General features: G+C 40.2%; 1 protein-coding gene across 9 annotated transcripts in view; it reads left to right on the top strand.

Moving 5' to 3' along the window:
* LYST (lysosomal trafficking regulator) overlaps positions 1-22,981 on the top strand; it is a 191,017-nt gene that overhangs the window by 143,136 nt on the left and 24,900 nt on the right. For all 9 annotated transcript variants that reach the window (XM_053207470.1, XM_053207473.1, XM_053207475.1 and 6 more), the window contains 7 exons: positions 334-389; positions 4,276-4,428; positions 7,576-7,820; positions 12,015-12,081; positions 13,753-13,909; positions 17,193-17,333; positions 20,175-20,392. In XM_053207470.1, coding sequence (XP_053063445.1) covers positions 334-389; positions 4,276-4,428; positions 7,576-7,820; positions 12,015-12,081; positions 13,753-13,909; positions 17,193-17,333; positions 20,175-20,392 — 1,037 coding nt within the window. The remainder of the gene's footprint in view (positions 1-333; positions 390-4,275; positions 4,429-7,575; positions 7,821-12,014; positions 12,082-13,752; positions 13,910-17,192; positions 17,334-20,174; positions 20,393-22,981) is intronic.

Genomic DNA, 22,981 nt, shown 5'->3' with positions numbered 1-22,981 from the left:
AGTCAGTTAAGCATCTGACTTCAGCTCAGATCATGATCTCCCAGTTCATGAGTTTGAGCCCCACATCAGGCTCTGTGTGCTGACAGCGCAGAAACTGGAGCCTGCTTCAGATTCTGTGTCTCCCTCTCTCTCTGCCCCTCCCTCGCTCATGCTCTGTCTCTCTCTGTCTCTCAAAAATAAACATTAAAAAATATATATTTATTGAGTGACAGGAACTGTTTCTGGGTGTTGGGATTTTAATTCAGGCCAATTGACTCCAGAGGTCATATTTGTAATCAAAAATGATAATAGTGCACATACAGTTTTAAACTCATATCCCATTACTTTCTATAGGTAAATGTGGAATGTATTTTGTGGAAGATAATGCTTCTGATACAGTTGAAAGTTCGGTGAGTAGAGGCTTAAGTTTGCACCTATATAAACCTAGACAAATTCCCAAAATGTATAAATTTGTTATAACTGGCAAACAGGTAGAACTAGGAGAGTTCATATATTGTCACTCTGGTGTGCAGATTGGTCTTAATTCCAAACTTTTTTCTTTTAAAGATATTTTTAAAAAGACCATACCATCTCTTCTGGCTTACAGTCTGACCTCATAGCAGTTAGTATTATGATTTAGATTCTAATGTGCTCCTGTTAAAACAGCGAGCAAAGGGGAAAAAGAGAGAGAGAGAGAGAGAGAGAGAGAGAGAGACAAACCAAGAAACAGACTCTTAACTATGGAGAACAAACTGATGGTACCAGAGGGGAGGTGGAGGGTGGGGGGGATGGGGGAAACAGGGGATGGGGATTAAGGAGGGCACTTGAGATGGGCACAGGGGCTGTAGGGGACAGTTGAATTAGTATATTGTACACCTGGACCTAATTATAACATTGTATGGCAATGAACTGGAATTAAAAGAAAAACTTTAAAAACTATTTTAAAAAATAAAATGAAAATGAAAACAATAAAGTGCTCCTATTTTAATTAATTTAATTTATTCCTTCTATCACTGTTCTCAGTAGCAACAAAAAACTCCTCCCTGCCATCCCAATTCACTATCAAATATATTTACCTTCACAAAGAAAGGAAAATGTTGCATAATTGAATAACTTAACTAATCCTGATAGTCACATGTCTTGGTATCATAATTTTTATTCTACTGGAAGTACTGATATTAATCAGAAAATTACAGAAATGACTCTTAGCTCACATATTTTGTGTGTGTGTGTGTGTGTGTGTGTGTGTATATATATAAATATATATATTCACATATTTTTATCCATCAGAATCAGTTTGTAGACTATTAAAATATTGTTTAGAGATCCCCGTAGTAAGAGAAATAGGCTTTTTGTTTCAGAAAATTTCTAAGACCAGGAATTCCTAAAGATATACTAAATAAGAATACATGTGGTTTAATAGTGAATATATATTTTATTTCAAAAAATAATGAGCTAAAACATAAAATTTTGCTGTAAAATAAATAATATGAAAAAAGTCATGAAAATATTTAATATAGCCCCCAAAATTGAGTAGGCATTCTTTAGTGTGATTTATGTAGCAATTGCCACAGCATATATCCCAGCTAGTAAAAGTATGGTCACATTATTTTTCAAGATGTCTCTTTTTAGCAAGCAGGGAACTTAATAGTTGATACACGAGCCAACACTTTTCTGGATCCAAAAGATGACATTTCCCCCTTTTAAAACTCTCCTAAAAATACTCTTGTTTTTTAATAGTTTGAAAGATCCTTCTTTCCTCTGCTTTTATAATATTTGTTTCTACTTTCTATGTGACATTTGCTGTCTTGCATTTTATTTTATTTTTTTAATGTATATTTTTAATGTGTATTCATTTTTGAGACAGAGAAAGAGCACAGGCAGGGGAGGGGCAGAGAGAGAGGGAGAACAGAATCCCAAGCAGGCTCCAGGCTCTGAGCTGTCCGCACAGAATTCGACACGGGGCTCAAACTCAAGAACATTGAGATCATGACCTGAGCCAAAGTCGGACACTTAACCGACTGAGCCACCCAGGCGCCCCTGCTGTCTTGCCTTTTAAATGTTTGTACAAGTATCTTGTGCCCCCTTTTCATCTTACACAGATGTATTTCATGCAGAGCACTTAGCAGAGCACCTTGCTTGTAGACGCTTAATTAACATCTGCTGAACTGAATGAATGAACGGATATGGAAGCACAATAAGAAGGAATTCAGTTTTATATATGAGAATATTACATTTTCATTAAAGAGTTTAATTTCATTTGTAATTATCTACTACCCCTACTTCTAAAAGTCAGTTGGGATCTAGCACAATAGCATAGCACACATACAACAGAGCAATTCAAATTTTAAAAATTTCAAATAAGATTTTAGAAAGATGAAGAGCCTGGGATAAGGTAGTCATTGCAATTGCTTTCTAAATTTAGCTCTGAGCCCCTGTTCCAACACAACAGAGAAAGTCAATGCAGTTTCCCAAAAGGGAAAATTGATGAAAACAAACCAACCTCGGATGCAGGTTAATTTGATGTGATAAATCCTAACTAGTTTTAAACTTTGGTAGGAGCTTTTACCATGATTTTTCTATTAAAAGCATTCAGTAACATAATTCACATATTCAGCTGCAATTTACAAAAGATTTAGACAAATTGTTTTAAAAGTTTTCTTCATTTTGTACTTTGAGAAGGGCCCAGTGATGGTAAAAAAAATATGGGACCTATGGAGGTGCCTAGGTGGCTCAGTTGGTTGGGTGGCCGACTTCAGCTCAGGTCACGATCTCACAGTTCGTGAGTTCCATTCCCACGTCGGCTCTGTGCTGACAGCTCGGAGCCTGGAGCCTGCTTCGGATTCTGTGTCTCCCTCTCTCTCTGCCCCTCCCCCACTCACATTCTGTCTTTCTCTCTCAAAAATAAACAAACATTAAAAAAAAAAAAAAAAAAGTATGGGACCTATGGCCCCTAACCCCTCATTCTAAAATGTAGAGATCTGTTGAGGGAGGCTAGGATCAATGCTGTCAGGGAGATCCAGCCTTCTGGTGGCCACTTATCTTTTCCTTCCTTCTGCTGACCACATAGGAGAGGAACATAGCTACTTGGTGCGCGCTGATCTGTGAGCTTAGTCAATGGGGCTGAATTTGCAGGAGAGTGCTTTGCCTTTCCGGGAAGGTTCAGAGGCATGGGGACTATGTGTCATCGCTGGGGAGCTCCCAGGCCATGCCCTTAGGCTCATTTTAACCCAGACCCATGTGAGGGAGGGCAGACCCACATGTGAATTTTCAGGGAGAGGCTTGTTTTCTATTCTTCACCCAGTCCCCGGGCCAGAAGAGACAGGCTCCTGCTTATTCCTCTTTACTGATGGACACGTGTGTTTGTCTGTCATCAGGAAAATGTCCCTTAATGGTTTTAGATATTTGAATGAAGTACGTTCACTTCCATACTCTGATCCAGAGAACTCCAAGGCCTCATCTGCTTTCTTCAAGTGGATGTTAACCTAAGTCACTAAGTTTCTAAAGCTGGGGTGTGTGCATACCGTGCGTGTGCATGTGGACACACAGCCAGCCTACCCCAGTATCCCTTCTACCTCACTGCTGTTTTTCAAATTCCTTGTTATTTTTGGCTCCTGGGGATTTCACTTTCCCTTACGTCCCACAAGCTCAGCTTTAAAAGAAGTCTGTCTGAAAAGATTACATGTTGTGTGATTCTAACCACGTGACATTCTGCGAAGGGAAAGCTATGAGATGGTAAAAAGATCAGTGACTGCCAGGAGCCTGAGGGGGAGGGGCGGGTGAGTAGGTGGGGCACAAGGGAAATCTGTACGATCCTGTAAGGGTGGACGCATTTCAGTAAACATTAGTCAAAACCCATGGGACCATAACACCAAGACTGAACCCTAATGCAAACTGTGGACTTCGGTTAAGAATAACGTATTCAGTATTGGCTCTACAGTTATTACAAAGGCACCAGGCTAATCACACTAATGGGAGATGTTAATCACAGGGAAATTCTGAGTTTGGGCCAGTAATACATGGGGGCTCTCTACACTCTCTGCTCAGTTTTCTGCAAACCTAAAACTGCCCTACAAAATAAAGCCCATATTTCTTTAATTCCTTAACGTTTATCCAGTATTCTGAAGTGTTTCGTGGTTGGGGAGGGAGGGGTCGGGGGTGGCTCAGGGAATCTTATCTGCCGTCTTGCCACAAAAGGAAGGCATTTTCATTTTCAGATTTTTAAAAATCTAAAATTGCAGTGATCATTTATATTTCATGTAAAGCAAACAGTTTCATTTCTTTCCTTTGTCTCAGAGCCTTCAGGGAGAGTTGGAACCAGCATCATTTTCCTGGACATATGAAGAAATTAAAGAAGTTCACAAGCGTTGGTGGCAGTTGAGAGACAATGCTGTAGAAATCTTTTTAACAAATGGCAGGACACTCCTGTTAGCATTTGATAACACCAAGGTAAATTCAGCTTTATGAACAGATACATAGTTTTGAAATTATCATGGGACGGTGTAACTGGACTCATACTGATTTTATGAAGGTTTAATCTATTTAAACTTTGATTCCCTGTTTCTAACAGCAAATAAAAATTGCCTTATTTCTTAGTCCCAATGACAGCGACCCCTTGGCTATATTAGAATTATTTTTGTCCTTCAAAACTGTATTAAATTCAGATTCTCCAAAGTGACTGTAAAAAGTAAATGAATGCGTAATGACCTGAGAAGAGGAATTTAAACTTGAGAGTAGGTTCTGTTGTTTCCAAACCCTTTCTGAACCCCCACATCCTTTCAGCTGCCACTTAGAAAAGCTTTTGGAAAAAGTTGTGTGGACTCGTTGCTTCGAGTTCTCTTTTGAAATGCTCCAGTCAGATTTTCTTCTCACTACCTCACCTATAACTTCTCTGGTCGGGGTTACTAGTGACCTCCATGTCACTATACCCTACGGTCATATTTCTTAGTCCGCATTTTACTTGATCGATCAGCAGCATTTTTTAAAAATTTTATTTCAATATTTATTTTTGAGAGAGAGAGAGAGAGAGAGAGAGAGCGCACAAACGGGGGGAAGGGCAGAGAGAAGGAGACCCAGAATCCAAGGCAGGCTCCTGGCTCCCAGCTGTCAGCACAGAGCTTGACCAAGCATTTCACACCGATGATTGTTTTCTGTCTCTTAAAAAAAATAACCCTCCCCACTAGGTTTCTGGGCCACGACTTTCCCTCAGCTCTTCTTCTGGCTCAAGGCCATTCCTTCTCAGTCTTCTTTGCTGATGCTTCTCCGAGGGTCTCAGGGCTCATGCTGCGGACCTCTTCCCATCCACTCTTGTGACTTTAAATCCTACCTGTATTGTAACAACTTTCAAATTTGTATCACTACCCGAACGTCTCCCAGGAATGCTCTGTACTTGGTATCTCCGTCTAGAGGTCAAACTGGCATCTCAAATTTAACATATACAGTCTACGGCCATACCACCCTGAACACACCCAAATTAAACGTATACAAAACCGAACTTCTAATCTCCATGCCCCAAAATCTCTCTGCAGTTTTCGTCATTTCAACAGATGACAACTCTAATCTTTCTGATTGCCCAGGCCCAAACTTTTTGGATTATCCTAGACTCCTCTCATTCTTTCATGCCCCGTACCTACTCTGTCAGTCCTGCTGACTCTTCCCTCAAAATCCATCCAGAATCTGACCACTTAACACAGCTGCCTACCATCCTGGTCTGAGCCACCATCATCTTTTGCCTAAATCATTACCGTGGCCTCTAACTGTCCTCCCTGCTTCCACACTCCCCCTTCTTTCAAGCTATTCTCAGCACAATGGCTAAGGTATGGGGGCTCATGCCATCCTCCTGTCAAAACCCTCCGATCACTTCCTGTGCCACTTGGTTAATGCCAAGGTCCTTGTAGTAGATGAATGAGGCGCTGAGTAATCTGGTATCTTGTTATCTAACTCACCTTTTCTATTATTCTATCCACAATAACTTTATCTTCCTTGACCAGGCACACTGATGCCTCAGGGCCTTTGCACTTACTGGTCCCTGGAATGTTTTTCCTTTTTGAAATCCACATGATTCAGTTGCTTGCTTTTTCAGGTTCCATGATCAAATGTCTCCTTATCAAAGAGACCTTCTCTGACTGCTCTCTCAATAAAATAGCAACCCCTCTGTCACTCTTACCCCCAAGTCTCCTTTTCTTTGCTCTGTTTTTCTCTGTTGGACTTAATAACATTCAACATTGTCTCCAAAAAAATGTAAGTGCTTTGTTAAGTGTTGTGACTGCAGCAGCTTGAACACAGTGCTATGTAGGTGCTTGATAAATATTTGCCGTATGAATGAATGCTTCCCTTTTCTTGCAGAGTTTGGTTTGCAATCTGTCCTAAATTCCCTTCTGTCAACCTTAGCTTTAGAAGTTGGCAGCCTTCGGATTTAAACCACAGGTTTTGGGGTTTTGTTTGTCTTCCCTTGAGCCTATTCTTTTTTTCTTTTTTTTTAATTGTGATTAAAAAAAATATGTAAAATAAAATGACCATGTTAACCATTTGAAGTGTTCAGTACATTCACATTGTTGTGAAAGAGATTCGAAGTGTACATTCTTCAACACGCTGCAGTCTTGCCTGTCCCAGACCGTAGCTACATTTTCTCATTCTCCTCGTTAGCTTCCGGTCCTGTCTCTGGTTAGCCACATCTGTGGCTCTCATTCCTCTGCCTGAAGTATATACACATTTAAGATGGATATTTCAAATTTGTTTTTAGTAAAGGCCTGGATTGTCTATTTTTTTTTCCATTTATTACCAATCATCATTTAATTGCCTTAGAAAAAAATCAGATTACCTTTTTCTGTGACAAGTTTTGTGAATTTCTAAAAAAAAGAAAAAAGTTTATATATTAGTTTTCAATCAGTAGTGAAAATCAAATATCTTGTTTCACGTAGGATGTTTTATTTCGTTCTCATGAAATAAATATTATCATTCCCATATTATAGATGTGGTAACTGTAGCACAAAGGTTTTAGGCTAGGAATCGGGCCACGTCTGTCTAATTAAGAAGACCATGCTCTTTGGGGCACCTGGGTGGCTCAGTTGGTTAAGCGTCTGACTTCAGCCCAGGTCATGATCTCATAGTTTGTGGGTTTGCCCCGCATCAGGCTCTGTGCTCTGAGCCGGCTCAGAACCCGGAGCCTGCTTTGGATTCTGTATCTCCCTCTCTCTGACCCTCTCTCTCGGCCCCCCTTTCAAAAATAAATAAACATTAAAAAAAGAAAAAGAAGACCGTGCCCTTTCTATGATATCATGTTGCATTTATTTAGATGAAGGTTCTTCTTCGTCGTTTATTGATTTTTTTTTTTTAGGATCTGTATATGAGTGATTTTTCTATACAGGCTTTTTCTTACCTTCTTATTAACTAATTTCTTCGGCAGCAAAACATAATGGTTAGGAGCCCAGCCTTTGGGGGAAGATCCAGAGATGAATCTCAGTTCCCCGGCAGTTGGTGTTAATTGGGCAACAAGTACTTTCTTTGTGGACTTGGGATTAGTAACGTGCATAATCTTTGGAGAAAAGGTTCAATAGCCTAAAACAAAACCTGGCTTGTTTTCCCCTTCCTTTGCAGGTTCGTGATGACGTGTACCACAGTATACTAACAAATAACCTCCCTAATCTCCTGGAATATGGCAACATCAACGCTCTGACAAATTTATGGTATACTGGACAAATTACGAATTTTGAATATTTGACTCACTTAAACAAACATGCCGGCCGATCCTTCAACGATCTCATGCAGTATCCAGTGTTCCCATTTATACTTGCTGACTACGTTAGTGAGACCCTTGACCTCAGTGATCCCTCAGTCTACAGGTAACTAAACACATCATCACCTTTACCTTTGTTTATATGCTATCCTTGTTTCATTGAAGTCCTACTGGAATTTTCAACCATGCACCAATATAGAATGAATATACAATGAGCTCCATCTGTCCATCACAAGTCGACAGTTACGAAGATTTTTGCCAAACTTGTATCATCTTTTTTTTCCCTTTTTAAGACAAATCACAGACATCTTGTCATGTTACTCCTGTGTTCTTCAGTACACCTCTCCTTAAGAAAAAAGAGAATGTTCTGTTACTTGCTACGTTACAGTGCCATTACCATATCTAAGAAAATTTACAATCATTTCATGACGTCATCCAATACCCAGTCCATTTTCCTATGTCCCCCAGTATATTAAACATGTCTTTTTATAGTTGATTTGTTTATATCAGGCTCAAAAACACCTTTCGTTGCTCTGTCTCTAAAGACATATGTCTAGAATAAGCCTTTGTTTTTTTGTATGTGTTTTTCTCTTTTTTCCTAACATTGATTTGTTGAAAAAACCAAAACAAAACAGGTCTTTTATCTTGTAGGATATCCCCGTTTCCCGCGTTAGTATTTAGCTTCTTCCTTTAGCCTCTGTATTTCCTAGAGACTGGAAGTTAGCTCTAAAGGCTTGCTTAGATTAAGGTTCAGCTTTTTTGGCAAGAATCCTTTATAGGTGATGGTGTGAACTTCACATTGCCCTGTATCAGGAGACATATGATATCCCACTGGAGTGATGCTCAGATTGATCCAGAGGTTCAGGCTTCCACTGAACTTGTTTCTGTCATTGCTGATTATTTCTGGAGTCATTTATTTCACTAGGAGTTACAAAATGGTGATTTCCTATTCTCTCATTTCCTCCACATTTTTTAAAAGAAGACATATAAGATGAATGTGGGATATTTGTTGTGTCAGAAAGCAAGGAAACTAACGCAGTCTTGTCAGAAGGATTTGGGGGCCATATTTGCATACCCAAGTTCACTGCAACATAATTCACCACAGCCATGTAGGGGAGGCAACCCAAGTGTCTGTCTGTGGATGGATGGATGGATGGATGGATGGATGGATGGCTGGCTGGCTGGCTGGCTGGCTGGCTGGCTGGGGGAAATGCGGTATACACGTGCAGTGGAATGCTGTTTTGCCTTAAGAAGGAGAGAGTGTCACCTGCTACAACATGGATAAGCCTTGGGGACATTGTGCTAAGTGACAAATACTGTGTGATTCCACTTATGTGAGTTGTCTAAGGTCGACAGACTGAGAAGCAGATAGTGGAATGGTGGTTGCTGGGGTCAGGGATGAACAGGGGATGGGGAGGGGGGTAGTTGCTCAGTGGGTATAGAGGTTTGCAAGATGAAAAAGTTTTAGACATCTGTTAAACAACAATGTAAATATGATCAACACTATTGAGCTGTATACTTGGGGAATGTTAGGATTGTAAATTTTGCATTGCGTGTTTTTTACCACAATCAAAAGAAGTAAAGGAATCAGGAGCCAACCATAAGTGGATCTCACTGCCAAAGATAGCACAATCTGAGCATCGGAAAGAATAATGACTACAATCGATTAAAACACATTTAAATAAAAAGAACACTTAAGTTAATAATGATACTTTTTTAAAGGGCCCCCCCCCCCCAGACAAGTTTGCTGGTCACCGTTGGACCTAGTTATGGGCACCAATTCCTTACTTTTGAAATTTGTCAAACGAAGCAAAAGAATTAAGGAGCACCTGGCTGGCTTAGTCAGAGGAGCATGTGACTCTTGATCTCGGGGTCGTGAGTTCGAGCCTCACGTTGCAGGTAGAGATTACTAAGGAAATAAACTTCAAAAAAAAATTTTCAAATAAGTAAAGCAAAAGAATTAAGCATGTATCCTGCCTTTCCTGAATGATCTACATCTTAGAGTAACCAAATAGTCTTTGTTGATAAGGAAATATTCTGGTGATTTAGTTTAAAAAAAAAATTCTTGTATGTAATTTAAAGAGAAATTGGCTCCAAATTATACTTGATATATTAGAGTATTTTAATCATAACTATTGAAAAGTAGGCCTACTTCAGATAGTTTTCCAGAAATAAGATTCAGTTTTATATCTTTGTCAGTTTAAGCAACTGCGAGTGGCCTGTTACTTACCTTCCAGACATTTTTGTACATTCCTGACGGACATGTAGACATTTTATACACTGCTGGTATAAATAGATTCAATCTTTCTGGAAGGCAATTTGAGTGTGTAGCCAAAGAACTCTTCAAGTGTGCATACTCTGTTTTATCAATTTAACTTCTGGGGCTTTTTTCTTAGGAATACTTAAGAACGTGTACTTTACCAGAAAGGTTCCCACTGGCAGTAAGTTTCACGAGGGCAAGAACTCGGTGCAGTTTGTTGCTGGTGATGCCTGGCCCTGCATGCAAACATTTATCCATGTGGATAGTCGTTACATCATTTTTTTTAAGTAGCCAGAATTTAGAAACAACTTAAATGCCCCACACTAGGTTTGAGTAAACTGTTTCATGTTGCTGCCATTAAAAATGGTATTTTAGAAATATATGATACAGGTGGGGAAAAGTGTTATTTTTATTCTAAATATGAGTATACATGTGCAGATAACCCAGAAAACTCCTGGAAAAGTATATACCAAAATGTTTTACCTGTGAGTAATAGTTTTATAGCCGATTTTGGGGTTACTCTGCTCATCAGTAATTTCTCATTTTTCAACCACAACAATAAGTGTTACATGTGTTCAAAAAAACCTATTTACACTACTTAGAAAAAAAACTGCAGGCCTGTATCTTAAATATGATTTCTCCTATTTTGCGATGTGAATCTGCATCAATTCTATAAAACTTTTATTTTTTAACAATTTTTTTTAGGATGAGAAAGTTCTCAAAAATAAAGTTAGTGTTTAGTATCACAAATTTCAATATCCCTGGGAAATAATTACCCCCCCCCCAATAGATATATTAAGCTAAGCAGACCTGGTTTGACTTACTGAAACTTGGGCACATCCTGATGTTGATCTCGTTAGGGAGCCAGATGTTGAAACTCCAGGTGGCTGCACCCGCTGCCACACCAGATGGCTCCTTGGCCAGCGAGGCCGCTCTTCGTTGGATGTTTTCCTCTTGCTCTTTCAAATGCCGCCCAGGGATGCTACTTGACTGTGTGGCTTGTTAGAGTGAGGATTCATCGTAGAGTTCTCTCGCCTCCCTGATGCTGCGTGAACACCAGCACAGACACGCCTACATGCGTGCAGACATGCTCTACGCTGTGAAACTTCGTGTCGGTCCCTAGCTATGAATTAGATAGCAAAATACTTACTTCACTGCTCACACTCCAAATCTCCACTCGATCATTTTACACATGTGTCATTTTGGGGTGCCTGACTGGCTCAGTAGAGCATGTGACTCTTAATCTTGGGGTCATGAGTTCAAGCCCCACATTGGGCATGGAGCCCACTTAAAATAAAATCAAAAAAATTTTTTAAGTGTCATTTCTTCAGTTTTCAGTAACTAGTCTAATAATCATAAAACATCTCCTCATGATCATATTTCCCGTCCAAACTGCCCTTTTGTCTTCACTGCCTAATAGGTGTAGGTCTGGGAAACGGGCACAGGAACTTCAGGGCTTGGCAGGAATCCGCTGCTCTGGGCAGCATCAGCTGTGATTCGGAAGGAAGTAGAGGAAGTGGGGAGAGGAGGAGGGACAGCTCTTCTTGTCTAGATTATTCATTAGTCAAGAATTCCTGGGGCGCCTGGGTGGCTCAGTCGGTTGAGCGTCCAACTTCGGCTCAGATCATGATCTCACAGCTCCTGAGTTCGAGCCCTGTGTCGGGCTCTGTGCTGACAGCTCAGAGCCTGGAGCCTGCTTCGGATTCTGTGTCTCTCTCTCTCTGCCCATAACCCACTTGCATTCTGTCTCTGTCTCTCTCTCTCAAAAATAAATAAACATTAAAAGAAAAATTTAAGAATTCCTAATATTGGTATGGATCTGTTTAGAAAAATTCTACCTCTTAAATCATGATTAAATCAACTGACTAAATCATGATTTTCAAAGATGGCTGTTAGTTGCAAAGCAATATGTGTGAGCAGTAAATTAAGAGCTCAGTATTTGCTGGTCACTGATTTACTTACAGGATATGGATGTGTAGGCAGCTCAATCTTGCCAGTATCAAAACATTTCATGTTTTTCTATCGTCTCTTCATTTGTAGAAATCTCTCTAAGCCTATAGCTGTGCAATATAAAGAAAAAGAAGATCGTTATGTGGACACCTACAAGGTAGGTTTAGTTTTCCCTCATATTTTGGTAAATGAAAACTCAAGTTTTATCCTATAGACTGGTGTTTTACCTAATTTTAAATTTATAGTATTGATTTTTCTCTTTTCCCCTTCTTAAAGTGCTTTGATCGGCAGACAACTGGAAATCATTATATGATTTTAAACGTTAAATACATTCCTTTTAAAAGAAAATCAGAGAGGCGCGCCTGGGTGGCTCAGTAGGTTAAGCGTCTGACTTCAGCTCGGGTCATGATCTCACAGTTCGTGGGTTCAAGCCCCGCATCGGGCTCTGTGCTGACAGCCTGGAGCCTGCTTCAGATTCTGCGTCTCCCTTGCTCTCTGCCCCTCCCCCACTCACGCACGTGTGCTCGCTCTCTCTCAAAAATAAACATTTTTAAAAAATTTTAATCACAGAGATTTTCAGGTGCCTGCTATTTGTATTCCCTAGTTTTATTTATATAATGATATCAGTCTGTTTATAATGTACCATAATTCCTTATTATTCACATTCAGCAAATCATGCATTGGTTTATTAGCAGAAATTTACCAGACTTTAAAGGTTTAAAAGTATAAATTATCAGGGCACCTGGGTAGCTCAGTCAGCTAAATGTCTGACTCTTGATTGCAGCGCAGGTCCTGATCTCACTGTTCATGGGATCGAGCCCTGCATCAGGCTCTGTGCTGGCAGCATGGAGCCCGCTTGGGATTCTCTCTCTCCCTCTCTGCCCCTCCCCTGCTCGTGCTCTTTCTCAAAATAAATGTAAAAATTTTTCAAAGAGTATAAATTATCTAGTTCTGTAAAATTAACATTAATGGAATTCTGCTGGAAACCCTTTTAAAAACCTATTAGCCCACAGGCTGCTCTCTTAAGCAGCATCAAGGTAGGAGCAGCTGGACCAGTTTTCTAATATTCACATTGCTTTATGTCACATTTCCAGAAAGATCTCTCCAGGCATCTTATAACTGCCACTCCTTGATTCTCCAGCAGTTGGAGAGGGGGCGGTGCTACGGAATCCAGGAGAAGTGACTCCAAATTTCACTATCGCCTGACTTGTTATCAGAGCCAGACAGAAGCTATGGGAGATGAGAATAGTGACAGATATTAAATATTTGGTTGAGCTTCCTACTTCATGATGGGAAGATAGGAGTAGTGAAAAATCACTGTATTCTTTATTATCTCAGTGTAACTACATTGCAGGACAGCCATAAAATGTTAAACATCAGTGCCTACGAATTTCAATAATGCGATACAGCTTTTCCATTGCCGTTGCTTTTCCACTGCTGGAGAATTTCTCTAAAGAACATAGCATTATGGCTTGAAATTCATCCATTAAAATGCAGAGTTTCTAGTGACAGTAGTTGGTCTCATTTATTGACCGCTTGGTCAACTGAGACATTAGAAGCCATTAGTTGGGAGGCAGGGTGCAGAACAGGTGAGTTTCCTGTGACAGAGTGAGAGTGAAGGTGCAGACTGAGATCTGCTTCTCGAGTGGCCAGGCCTCTCAGCAGGGCACCGAGGGGGACACGGTCCGAACACAGGTGGGAGGGCAGCCATGGAGAATGGTGTCAAAGGGGTGCTGGCGGAGGATGGGAAAGAACACCAGTGAGGCTTTTCCGGCGTTTCCTGGAGCGCTTTGCCACCAACACTCTCTTGGTTCCCCATTTCCTTCAGTACCTGGAGGAGGAGTACCGCAAAGGAGCCAGGGAGGACGACCCCATGCCTCCCGTGCAGCCCTACCACTACGGCTCCCACTACTCCAATAGTGGCACGGTGCTCCACTTCCTGGTCAGGATGCCTCCGTTCACGAAAATGTTTTTAGCCTATCAAGGTAAGGATTTTTGTAACGCATTTTTTTACTTTACATTCAAGGTAGTTAGCATACAGTGTGGTATTGGTTTCAGGAGTAGAATTTAGTGATTCATCACTTACATGTCGCACTTGGCACTCATCCCAACAAGTGCCCTCCTTAGTGCCCATCACCCATCTAGCCCATCCCCCATCCACCCTCCCCATCCTCTCTGTTTCTGTCTTATTTTTAAGGTAAGGATCATCTTATAACTACCTAAAATATCTTGTTGGGTCATTAGGAAAAAAAAAAAAACTGCTGAGAATGTATTGAGACTAATAAAACCACAGGAAAAAGAATTCTATTTATTCCTTCAGTAAAATTCTCTTCCAAAAGTTTGTAGTAGGCCAAATTCTCTTGCTAATGTGTCAAATTTTAGCTGCAAATTAGACATGTCCAAGCTTATAAAAATGCCATTCATTTTCTAAAAATTAGGATATGATTCATATACCATAAAATCTACCCTGTCCATGGGTATGAAATTCACTTTTTAAAGATGTTCAATTTAACAGTTATTTCAGGTCACATAAGTTATCGCATTGGGGGAATATGTTACTGTAATTTCTTGCAAGTAACCAGTTAAGAGGAGAGCCACACCGCCACCTTCACCTTAGTAACTTTCTAGTTAATAATCTACCTCAGTGTTTTAAGTGGCGGCCTGCAGGCCGGAAGATCACTTAGAGACGCATTTACTGACTTGTGTGCAAATAGGGACATACTCGCCTCTCGGTTTCTAATGAGAACTATGGTATGAGCTCTGTAGTTCCTCATGGCACCCACAATCCTTTGTGGAATCGTCATCCGCTCACTTACTCAACCCTTCTCGAACTTCTTTAGATATTTTTATTCATATGCAACCTCTTGGAGGAATGCATTTTTGTATTGTCTCTACCTGGCCTATAGAAGGGGCTTTCCTATATTTCTCCCTGTGTAAGGACACAGAACAAATGTTCCACACGACAGCTGTTCAAATATTTGAAGATTATTACCCCGTCCCCTCTCTCCCTTTCAGTCCTGTTTATCCCGAGGCTAATTACCCTTAGTTAATTTGACATCAGGCTGAGAGCCTCCTGTATGCAGGGTCTTATCCCAGCTGCTGCAAGGAATACAAAAAATAAATAAAACTTGCTTACTTTCTGTACTTACGGAAGAGTTTTAAAAACTAATGTGTAAACCATCTTTTTCGCTCTAGTTTCCAAACCTGTTACTATTCTGACAATCCTTCTGGACATGTTCTGATTTGTGAATCCCATTATTAAAACGCGGCAGTCAGAACAAAAAAGAATGTTTCTGATGTAGTTTGGGACCACTGATGTGTGTAATAGAACTATTACTTCCCTCCATTTTTTTTTCACGTAGCCCAAGAATCTATTAATGTAAACACCCAATCAACTAAAATTTCTTGATTCTTAAAGATACACTGCTATTATGCTAGGTTTTCCTCATTGTATTTAAGGATGATTGGGAAAAGGACAGGCTACTGCAGTCCCAATAAATTTCATCTCTTTAGCTTCAAATGATTTATGTTGGCATTTGAATTTATTTCTAGACTCTTGGTTTAGTCCAGGGTTTTTCACCGTGGTACTGTAGTCATTCTGAGCTGCATAATTCTTTGTTGTGAGGGCTGCCCTGGGTTACAGGATATTTTGTACCGTTCCTGGCCTCTACACCCTTGATGCCAGTGGCACTCTCCCAGCCAGTTGTGAGAACCAAAAATGTCTCTAGACGTTGCTAAAAGTCCCCTGGGGACAGAAGTGCTAGGTTAAGAACCACTAGGTTAGTACGTGCACATTCTAGATTATAGGGATTTGTAGTGTTGCTTTAAGTTAAGAAACAGCAGAGAAAGTGAACATCTGAACAGAACCCTCAGTGTGCTCCTCTTGTCCCACGGTTCTGTCTAGATGCTGTGTCTCGTCTGGATCCTGTGACTCCTCCGTAGCCTTACGGGATTGCCTTTAGTTTTTCTAGATTCCATTTAGATTGCTTCTTTTTTCTCCTAAGCCAACTGACAACAGAATAGATGAGAAAGTAATAAAAGCAGTAGGAAATGTCTCAGGGCAGGGCAGCTCAGACTTGGGGAAGAAATTCCACATATCTTCTTAAAATTGTGCCTGCTTGATGCTGAGGTCAGTCTGTGACCTTCTCTCCATGAAAAGATCTGTTCAGAATTTCAGCAACTTCAAGGACATTTTAGATGGTACAACATGGTTCCTAAGAAGCACTACACAGCCGGTGTTTTCAGGGGCTGGCCTTTGGCCGTCATTTAATGTTCTAGGCCTGCCCTGTGGCTACAAAGTCTGACAACTGTTGACAGTAAAGAGGCAAAATCAAACTCAGTTCTTGACTGTTAGTAGTCTGCACCAGGAAAGCTTAACAAAGGAGTGACTGTGCTTAGTTTCATTTGGATTTATAGGAAACTGTACTTCATTCTTTAGCTTAGAGCTGGAACATTACTAAAAAGCAATGCCGCCCTCCAAAAAAAAAGAAAAAAAGTAATACAGTAGTCCAGGGGCACCCGGGTGGCTCAGTCAGTTGAGTGTCTGACTTCAGCTCATGTCACGATCTCACAGTAGTTGAGTTCGAGCCCCGTGTCAGGTTCTGTGCTGACAGCTCAGGAGCCTGGAGCCTGCCTCAGATTCTGTGTCTCCCCCTCTCTGCCTCTCCTCTACTCCCATTCTGTCTCTCTCTCTCTCTCTCTCTCTCTCTCTCTCTCTGTCTCTGTCTCTCTCTCTCTCTGTCTCAAAAATAATTAAACATTAAAAAAATAATAATAAATAATTTTTTAAAAATTAAAAAAATAGAAGTAGTCCTCATGATTAAAGGTAGAGGAATAATTTTGCTTTCTGATGGGGAAAAAACTATCTTACCTACTTGAACTTTAATTTTCCTTGTTTATTCATTCATTCAATAATTAAATCATTTTCAGGCACCTATATGCGCTAGTTGTGGGTGATACCCCAGGCCCCTGCTATTATGGGACTTTAATTCTGCTTGGGTAGACAGATAATAATCAGTTAAACAAATAAATGATATAAATTCATCCAGTTATATGTACTAAGAAAACATAATACAGATTTAAAATAATATGGTCTCATGTATAGAAATATTTCCTTTCAAGAACATGAATAACCTCCTTTAAACTGTGGAAAAACAAAACGACCATCACTTTCATCTTTTTGAAGTAGCAGAAGTAAATTAATTGTAACAAGCTTCAAATGGAAAAAGGTCTTTGTGTCTTAACTGCATCACTTGTATTTCTTTGCAGATCAAAGTTTTGACATTCCAGACAGAACTTTTCATTCTACAAATACAACTTGGCGCCTCTCATCTTTTGAGTCCATGACTGATGTCAAAGAACTTATCCCAGAGTTTTTTTATCTTCCAGAATTCTTAGTCAACCGTGAAGGTATGTAAATCATTTCTAATTTATATTTCTGTGCCTATTTTATAATTTTCTAAAAATAAAAATTGCTTTTTAAAGTCCTACAATTTGAATCCCCAAATAAGAGAAATACTTTTATTTATCAAGTATATGATTTTATTTCCAAGTGAGCTCAAAAATTTTAAGTATTTTAAAGGACTAAATATGTGTGGAAAATGGGTAACTTTTAACTGTTAAGGGTATTTGTAAACGTGTATTTTTATTTTGTTATAGAAATTGCTTTATTCTTTTTTCGGACTGCAAAGGTTATAATATGCTCATTATTTTTTAAAGTTATGAATTTATTGGGGCATATGGGTGGTTCAGTTGGTTGAGCATCCAACCTCGGCTCAGGCCATGATTTCACCGTCCGAGAGTTCGAGTTCCACATGTCTCTGTGCCGACAGCTCAGAGCCTGGAGCCTGCTTGAGACTCTGTGTCTCCCTCTCTCTCTGCCTCCTCCCTGCTCGTGCTCTGTCTCTCTCTCGCTCTCTCAAAAATAAAAACATAAAAAAAGTTTTTTTAAAGTTATGAATTTATTGAAAGCACAGTGTAAGTTGCCTAAAATCTCAACAATTTTATGAGGAGTGACCAAGTTAGAAATAAAACACCCTAACCAAAATCATCTAATACCAAAAAGGGATAGTAGAGGATAAAATCAAATTTTCTGTGATGCCAGGGACCCAACAATCTTGCCCAACCATACCTGTTTTTTAATAGAAGATCAGGTAACCATTTAAGAGATGTTGGTGGGTCATTTTCGTGCATTACTTAATTCCACATTTTTCTGTGACCTTTAGGAATATATGAAATTGATGGTCATAGCTTTAGAGAAGTTCATGTTAGGAAAATTACTTGGGAATTTTATTCTATACTAACTAGCCTCTCTGGAGCTGGTTGGAGAATCATTAATAAACCCACGCTGCTAGGTATCTGGAGCACGTTTCATAATGTTGCCCAGATGAGAAGCCTCCAAGAATGGTCAGCACCTGCAGTTTGGGACTCCCTTAAATCCATGCTTGTTTCCTCTGTCTGTGTATGTTTCAGTTATCTATGGCCCCATAACAAATAACTCCAACACCTAGTGCCTCAAAACAACAATAATTTTATTATCATTACAGGTTTTGGAGGTCAGAAATTCAGGAACAGCTCAGCCCAGTGCTTTTAGTGGTTTTGGCTGGGTGTCTGCCTTCAGATTAACTGGAGCTGGACCAGCCAGGGGATCAGAACAGCTGGGGGCTGGAGGACATCTCTCTTTATGTAATCCCCATGCCTTTCCATGTGGTCTCTCCACGTGCACTAGTTTGGGCTTCCTCACAGCATGGTGGGCTTGGACATTCTACCTGGCAACTCAGGGTTCCAAAGGCGAGTGTCCCAAGAGAGACGAGCGGGAGCTTCACGGCCTCTTCCAACCTTGAATTGGTGGTCACGTAGTGGCACTCCTACTGCAGTCACAAGTGCCCGCCCACATTCGGAGGGAAGGGGCTCAGACTGTGCCACTTGATGGGGGAGTAGCAAGATCCGGGAAAAGCATGCAACACAGCAAGTGCTGGTATAGCTATTTTTGGAAAATATAGTTTGCTGTAATGTACGTCATGTCATTTCCTATCAGCACTCCCATCAGCCTTTCATCGTACTTTCAGTCATCTGCTCCGTGTGATGTGTCCCCAGAGCATTTGACAGTTGGGAATGATTTGGGTTTATGCAGACCCCCTGCTGCTCAGCCCCTCCCCAGCTCAGCCCTCGGGTGCCTCTTTCACTGCTGTGAAATCAGTAAATCCCTGCTACTTCTCCCGAAAGCTGCTCACACAGATTCTGCAGTTTCTTGGCCAGTTGTCTTAAATCACTGCAGCTGTCTGTAGGATGAGCTGAGCTTTTGGAGAGGGCTCCCACCCGCACTCCATGTCAATTTATATAAGCCCTTGGTTTATATTGCACACCAGATCATTTCAAAATACTTCCAAACTTAGCAACTATCCTTCTATCTGGTTTCACAAGATCTAGAAGGAGGCAGACAGCAACTTAATTTTATATGGAGCGTAATCAGCTTTGAAGAGATCCTTTTTCATTTTTATTCTGTTATGGTGTCCACATTTTCTGTCCATAAAATGTAGCACAAAAACATTTCTTTAACATTTCTTTCAGGACAGTTTTTTAAAATAAACACTTCTAAGATTTTTGTTTACCCTTCCAAACAATTAGAAAACAGCTTATCTACATCATAGAAGAATGCTCTTATTCAGTGTGTAGGCATAATTTTGGTGTCCATAGGAATGCTTAGTAGAAATCATATCTGGACAGACCTCTAGTCTTACCATAAAGTTAATAGACAGTTCATTTAGGAATGTGCATACTTTGTATGAGTTGCATTTTTTTTAAATGACAGAATGCTAACATTTACTAAATAAAGTCTTAAATTTACTATGATGTTAACATCAATACTTAAGAAATGCTTATACAAAGCCTCAATTTGATTTTAATCAAGTTTATAATTGAATAGATATTTAAGCACGTAATACATTAGAAGTTTTGATAAGTGGAATATTGAAATTAGTGGGCAGTGATTTTCTGCTGTTTTTTTCAATATGATATAAAGTGGTAGAAGGATAAAGTTGGAAATCTGAAATTTAATTAGGATAGCATTCACCCACGTGGCTCTATCAGTAGGTAAGTAAGTAAATGAACAATGATGTTACTATTCTCGTTGCCTCTGCTTTTCCTGGTGATAGGACGTAATGTCTGTTTCTGGAAACTCTTAAGACCCTGCTCAGGCCAAACGAAGCATGCTTTAGGGAGATAAGCATTAATATTAATCTTCTCTTCTAGGTTTTGATTTTGGTGTGCGTCAGAACGGTGAACGGGTTAATCACGTCAACCTCCCTCCTTGGGCACGTAACGATCCCCGTCTTTTTATCCTCATTCATCGACAGGCTCTAGAGTCTGACTACGTGTCCCAGAACATCTGTCAATGGATTGACTTGGTATTCGGGTATAAGCAAAAAGGGAAGGCTTCCGTTCAAGCCATCAATGTTTTTCATCCTGCTGTAAGTGGCTTTTTTAAAAATATGCATTTATGTAAGGCAGAACCTGAATGAAGGGTTAGCTGTTAGGCTGTTTCTTTAAAATCAAAGAGAATTAGCAATAGCACTACACTTTTCAGGTTTTATATTTCGCCTCTTTAAAAATAACTAAGAAAAAAAAAGACGCTATCTATTGCGGGTTCCTCAGGACCGACCATCCCCAGGTTAAATGAGGACTTAAAGACTCAGTGTATGGTCATACTAACAGTTATTACAGTGATAGATACAAAACAAAATCAGCAAAAGGAAAAGATGTATAGGGCAAAGCTGGAGAAGACCAGGCACAGGTTCCCAAGAGTCTTCTCCCAGAAGATCACAAAGAACACACTGACCTCCTCCAGCAACACGTGTGCTGTTGTCTGCCGGGGAAGCTCATTAGCGACTCAGAGCCCAGTGTTTATATTGAGGGCTGGTTATGTAAGTACTCTCTCTCACACGTACTGAAATCCCAGACTCCCGGGAGGAAGGCAGGTGTTCAGTATAAGCACATCGTTTGTGCAAACAGTTGAGGCACAGTGAGCCCCTCCTATGAGTTAGGAAACGGCAGGAACTCTCCTGAAACCTGTGTTCCCTTTTAGCAGCCAAGGGCCAGCCTTACCGCGGGTCTTTGCAAGGAGAGCAGCTCAGGCCTGCCACGTTAACTCTTTCCTGCACACTATCCTACATGTGCATTCTCTTTTGAAATGGCATCATTTTTCCTTAATACAGAAACAATATTTGTGCCTCGTTAGAAAAATGTATAAAATACAGACTGCAAAAGGAAGATGTTTAAAAATCAACTCTGAAATCGCTATCCAGAGATAAATATCAAAACCACCTTCCAGACTTTTTTTATACATATATATCATTCCATTTATATTATACCACTGTTCCATAGGATGGCCATATAACAATAATTTATTTAACCATCCCCTATTGTTAGATATTTAATTAGTATCTGTTTGCTATTAGAAATAATAATCCTGAGAGGCCCCTGGGTGGCTCAGTCAGTTAAGTGTCCAACTTCAGCTCAGGTCATGATCTCACAGTTAGTGAATTCGAGCCCCACGTCAGGCTCTGTGCTGACAGCTCAGAGCCTAGAGCCTGCTTCAGATTCTCTCTCTCTCTCTCTCTCTCTCTCTCTCATAAACATTAAAAATAATAATAATAAAAAGAATGACCATGCTTAGATAGGCACTTATAACAAGTATTTAATCCCTTGTGGTGGCAGTGGTGGTGAGTGTTGAAGATTATTTAGTTTCTGAAGAATCTTTGAAATTTTATTTTGGCATTTATAGAAACGTTATGTCTAGATATGTAATGAAATTGGCTATGCATGATTAAATGCTAAAAGCTACACTGTACACGTGGGCCTGCACAAAACATGACAGGTCTGTACCCAACTACTGACCGCTAAGAAGGACGTGCATGTTGCTCCCCATCCGACTCTCAGAGACAACAGCAGGAAGGAGAAAAGTGTAGCATTCTTTACAGTAAAGAGCCTGGAATTTTCACCACACTTGAACTACCTGCCAACATCGTACTTAACTTCATTTTTGCCTTTTCCTCGATATCACTTTAACGAATGATTTTTTTCCATAATTTAACATTATACACAGTCTTTTTTTCCCCAACACTGAGGAAGAAAGAATCAGGACTGTGACAAATCCTGAATTTTTACCCCGCTTCCAGTCTGATTATTGCCCTAACCCCCCTTTCTCTCCAGCTTCATGTCCTAAAAAGGGTGACAGCATGGAGGACACCACCCTCTCTACCATGTTTTAGTCAAAATGGGATACTTTGGCTTTGTTTCTCGTCCGGTCTTCTGCCTCCTGCAGAGGAGAGTGAGCGGTGCTCTGGCCTCCACTGACAGCCTCACCAAGATGGCCCAGGGAGGCCGAAGGGACATGGCGGCTCATCACAGCCTTCTCTCCGCCAACTTCTAGTCAGTTTCAGTGTGTGTGAAAGCCTCCAAAGCAGACACAGGGACAGGAAATCAGGATTAAATTGATCCTCTCCAAGGATGCATAAGGCATAGATGTGTTGCTCTTGAACTTACAGGACGGAAATCAAAAAGACTTTGCTTGGGTTTCAATGATACTAGTGTTCAAAGTCCTGATTCTTCAGTCCAGGAAAACAGGAGGCATATAGACCTCAAAAATCCAGGCTCCTTACTAAGAGAAAATATGCCTCAATAGCTGAGATCCATAGACATCTCCAAGATGGCATATGTGAGTAAAGGGAATGAAAAATTCTTTCTCCACCCTTCAAGGTGCTTCCTGCTGGAGTAGGAACTAAATATACATGAGACAGCTTAACAGGAAAAAAAAAAAAAATCCAAAGTTTACTTATGTGCACACAGAGGCTCAAAAATGAAATTAAGACCCAGGCAGGCAGTTTTTACACTTTTTAGACAAAGGGACAATAAATCTGTGAGGGATTAACAAAACAAAGAAAACCTAACTTTGGGAGCTTCAATTAGTAAGGATTTCTAAACAGAATTTGGGCTGGGGTAGTAGGTTAGTAAAAAGTAACAAGAGTTGTTTATGCAACCTTCTCCACTCTAAATTTCCC

This window comes from Acinonyx jubatus, chromosome D2 (genome assembly GCF_027475565.1).
Source record: "Acinonyx jubatus isolate Ajub_Pintada_27869175 chromosome D2, VMU_Ajub_asm_v1.0, whole genome shotgun sequence".
Taxonomy (NCBI): Eukaryota; Metazoa; Chordata; class Mammalia; order Carnivora; family Felidae; genus Acinonyx; species Acinonyx jubatus.
Note: the sequence above shows the minus strand (reverse complement) of the source record. Positions and strands in the feature narration are given on the sequence as shown.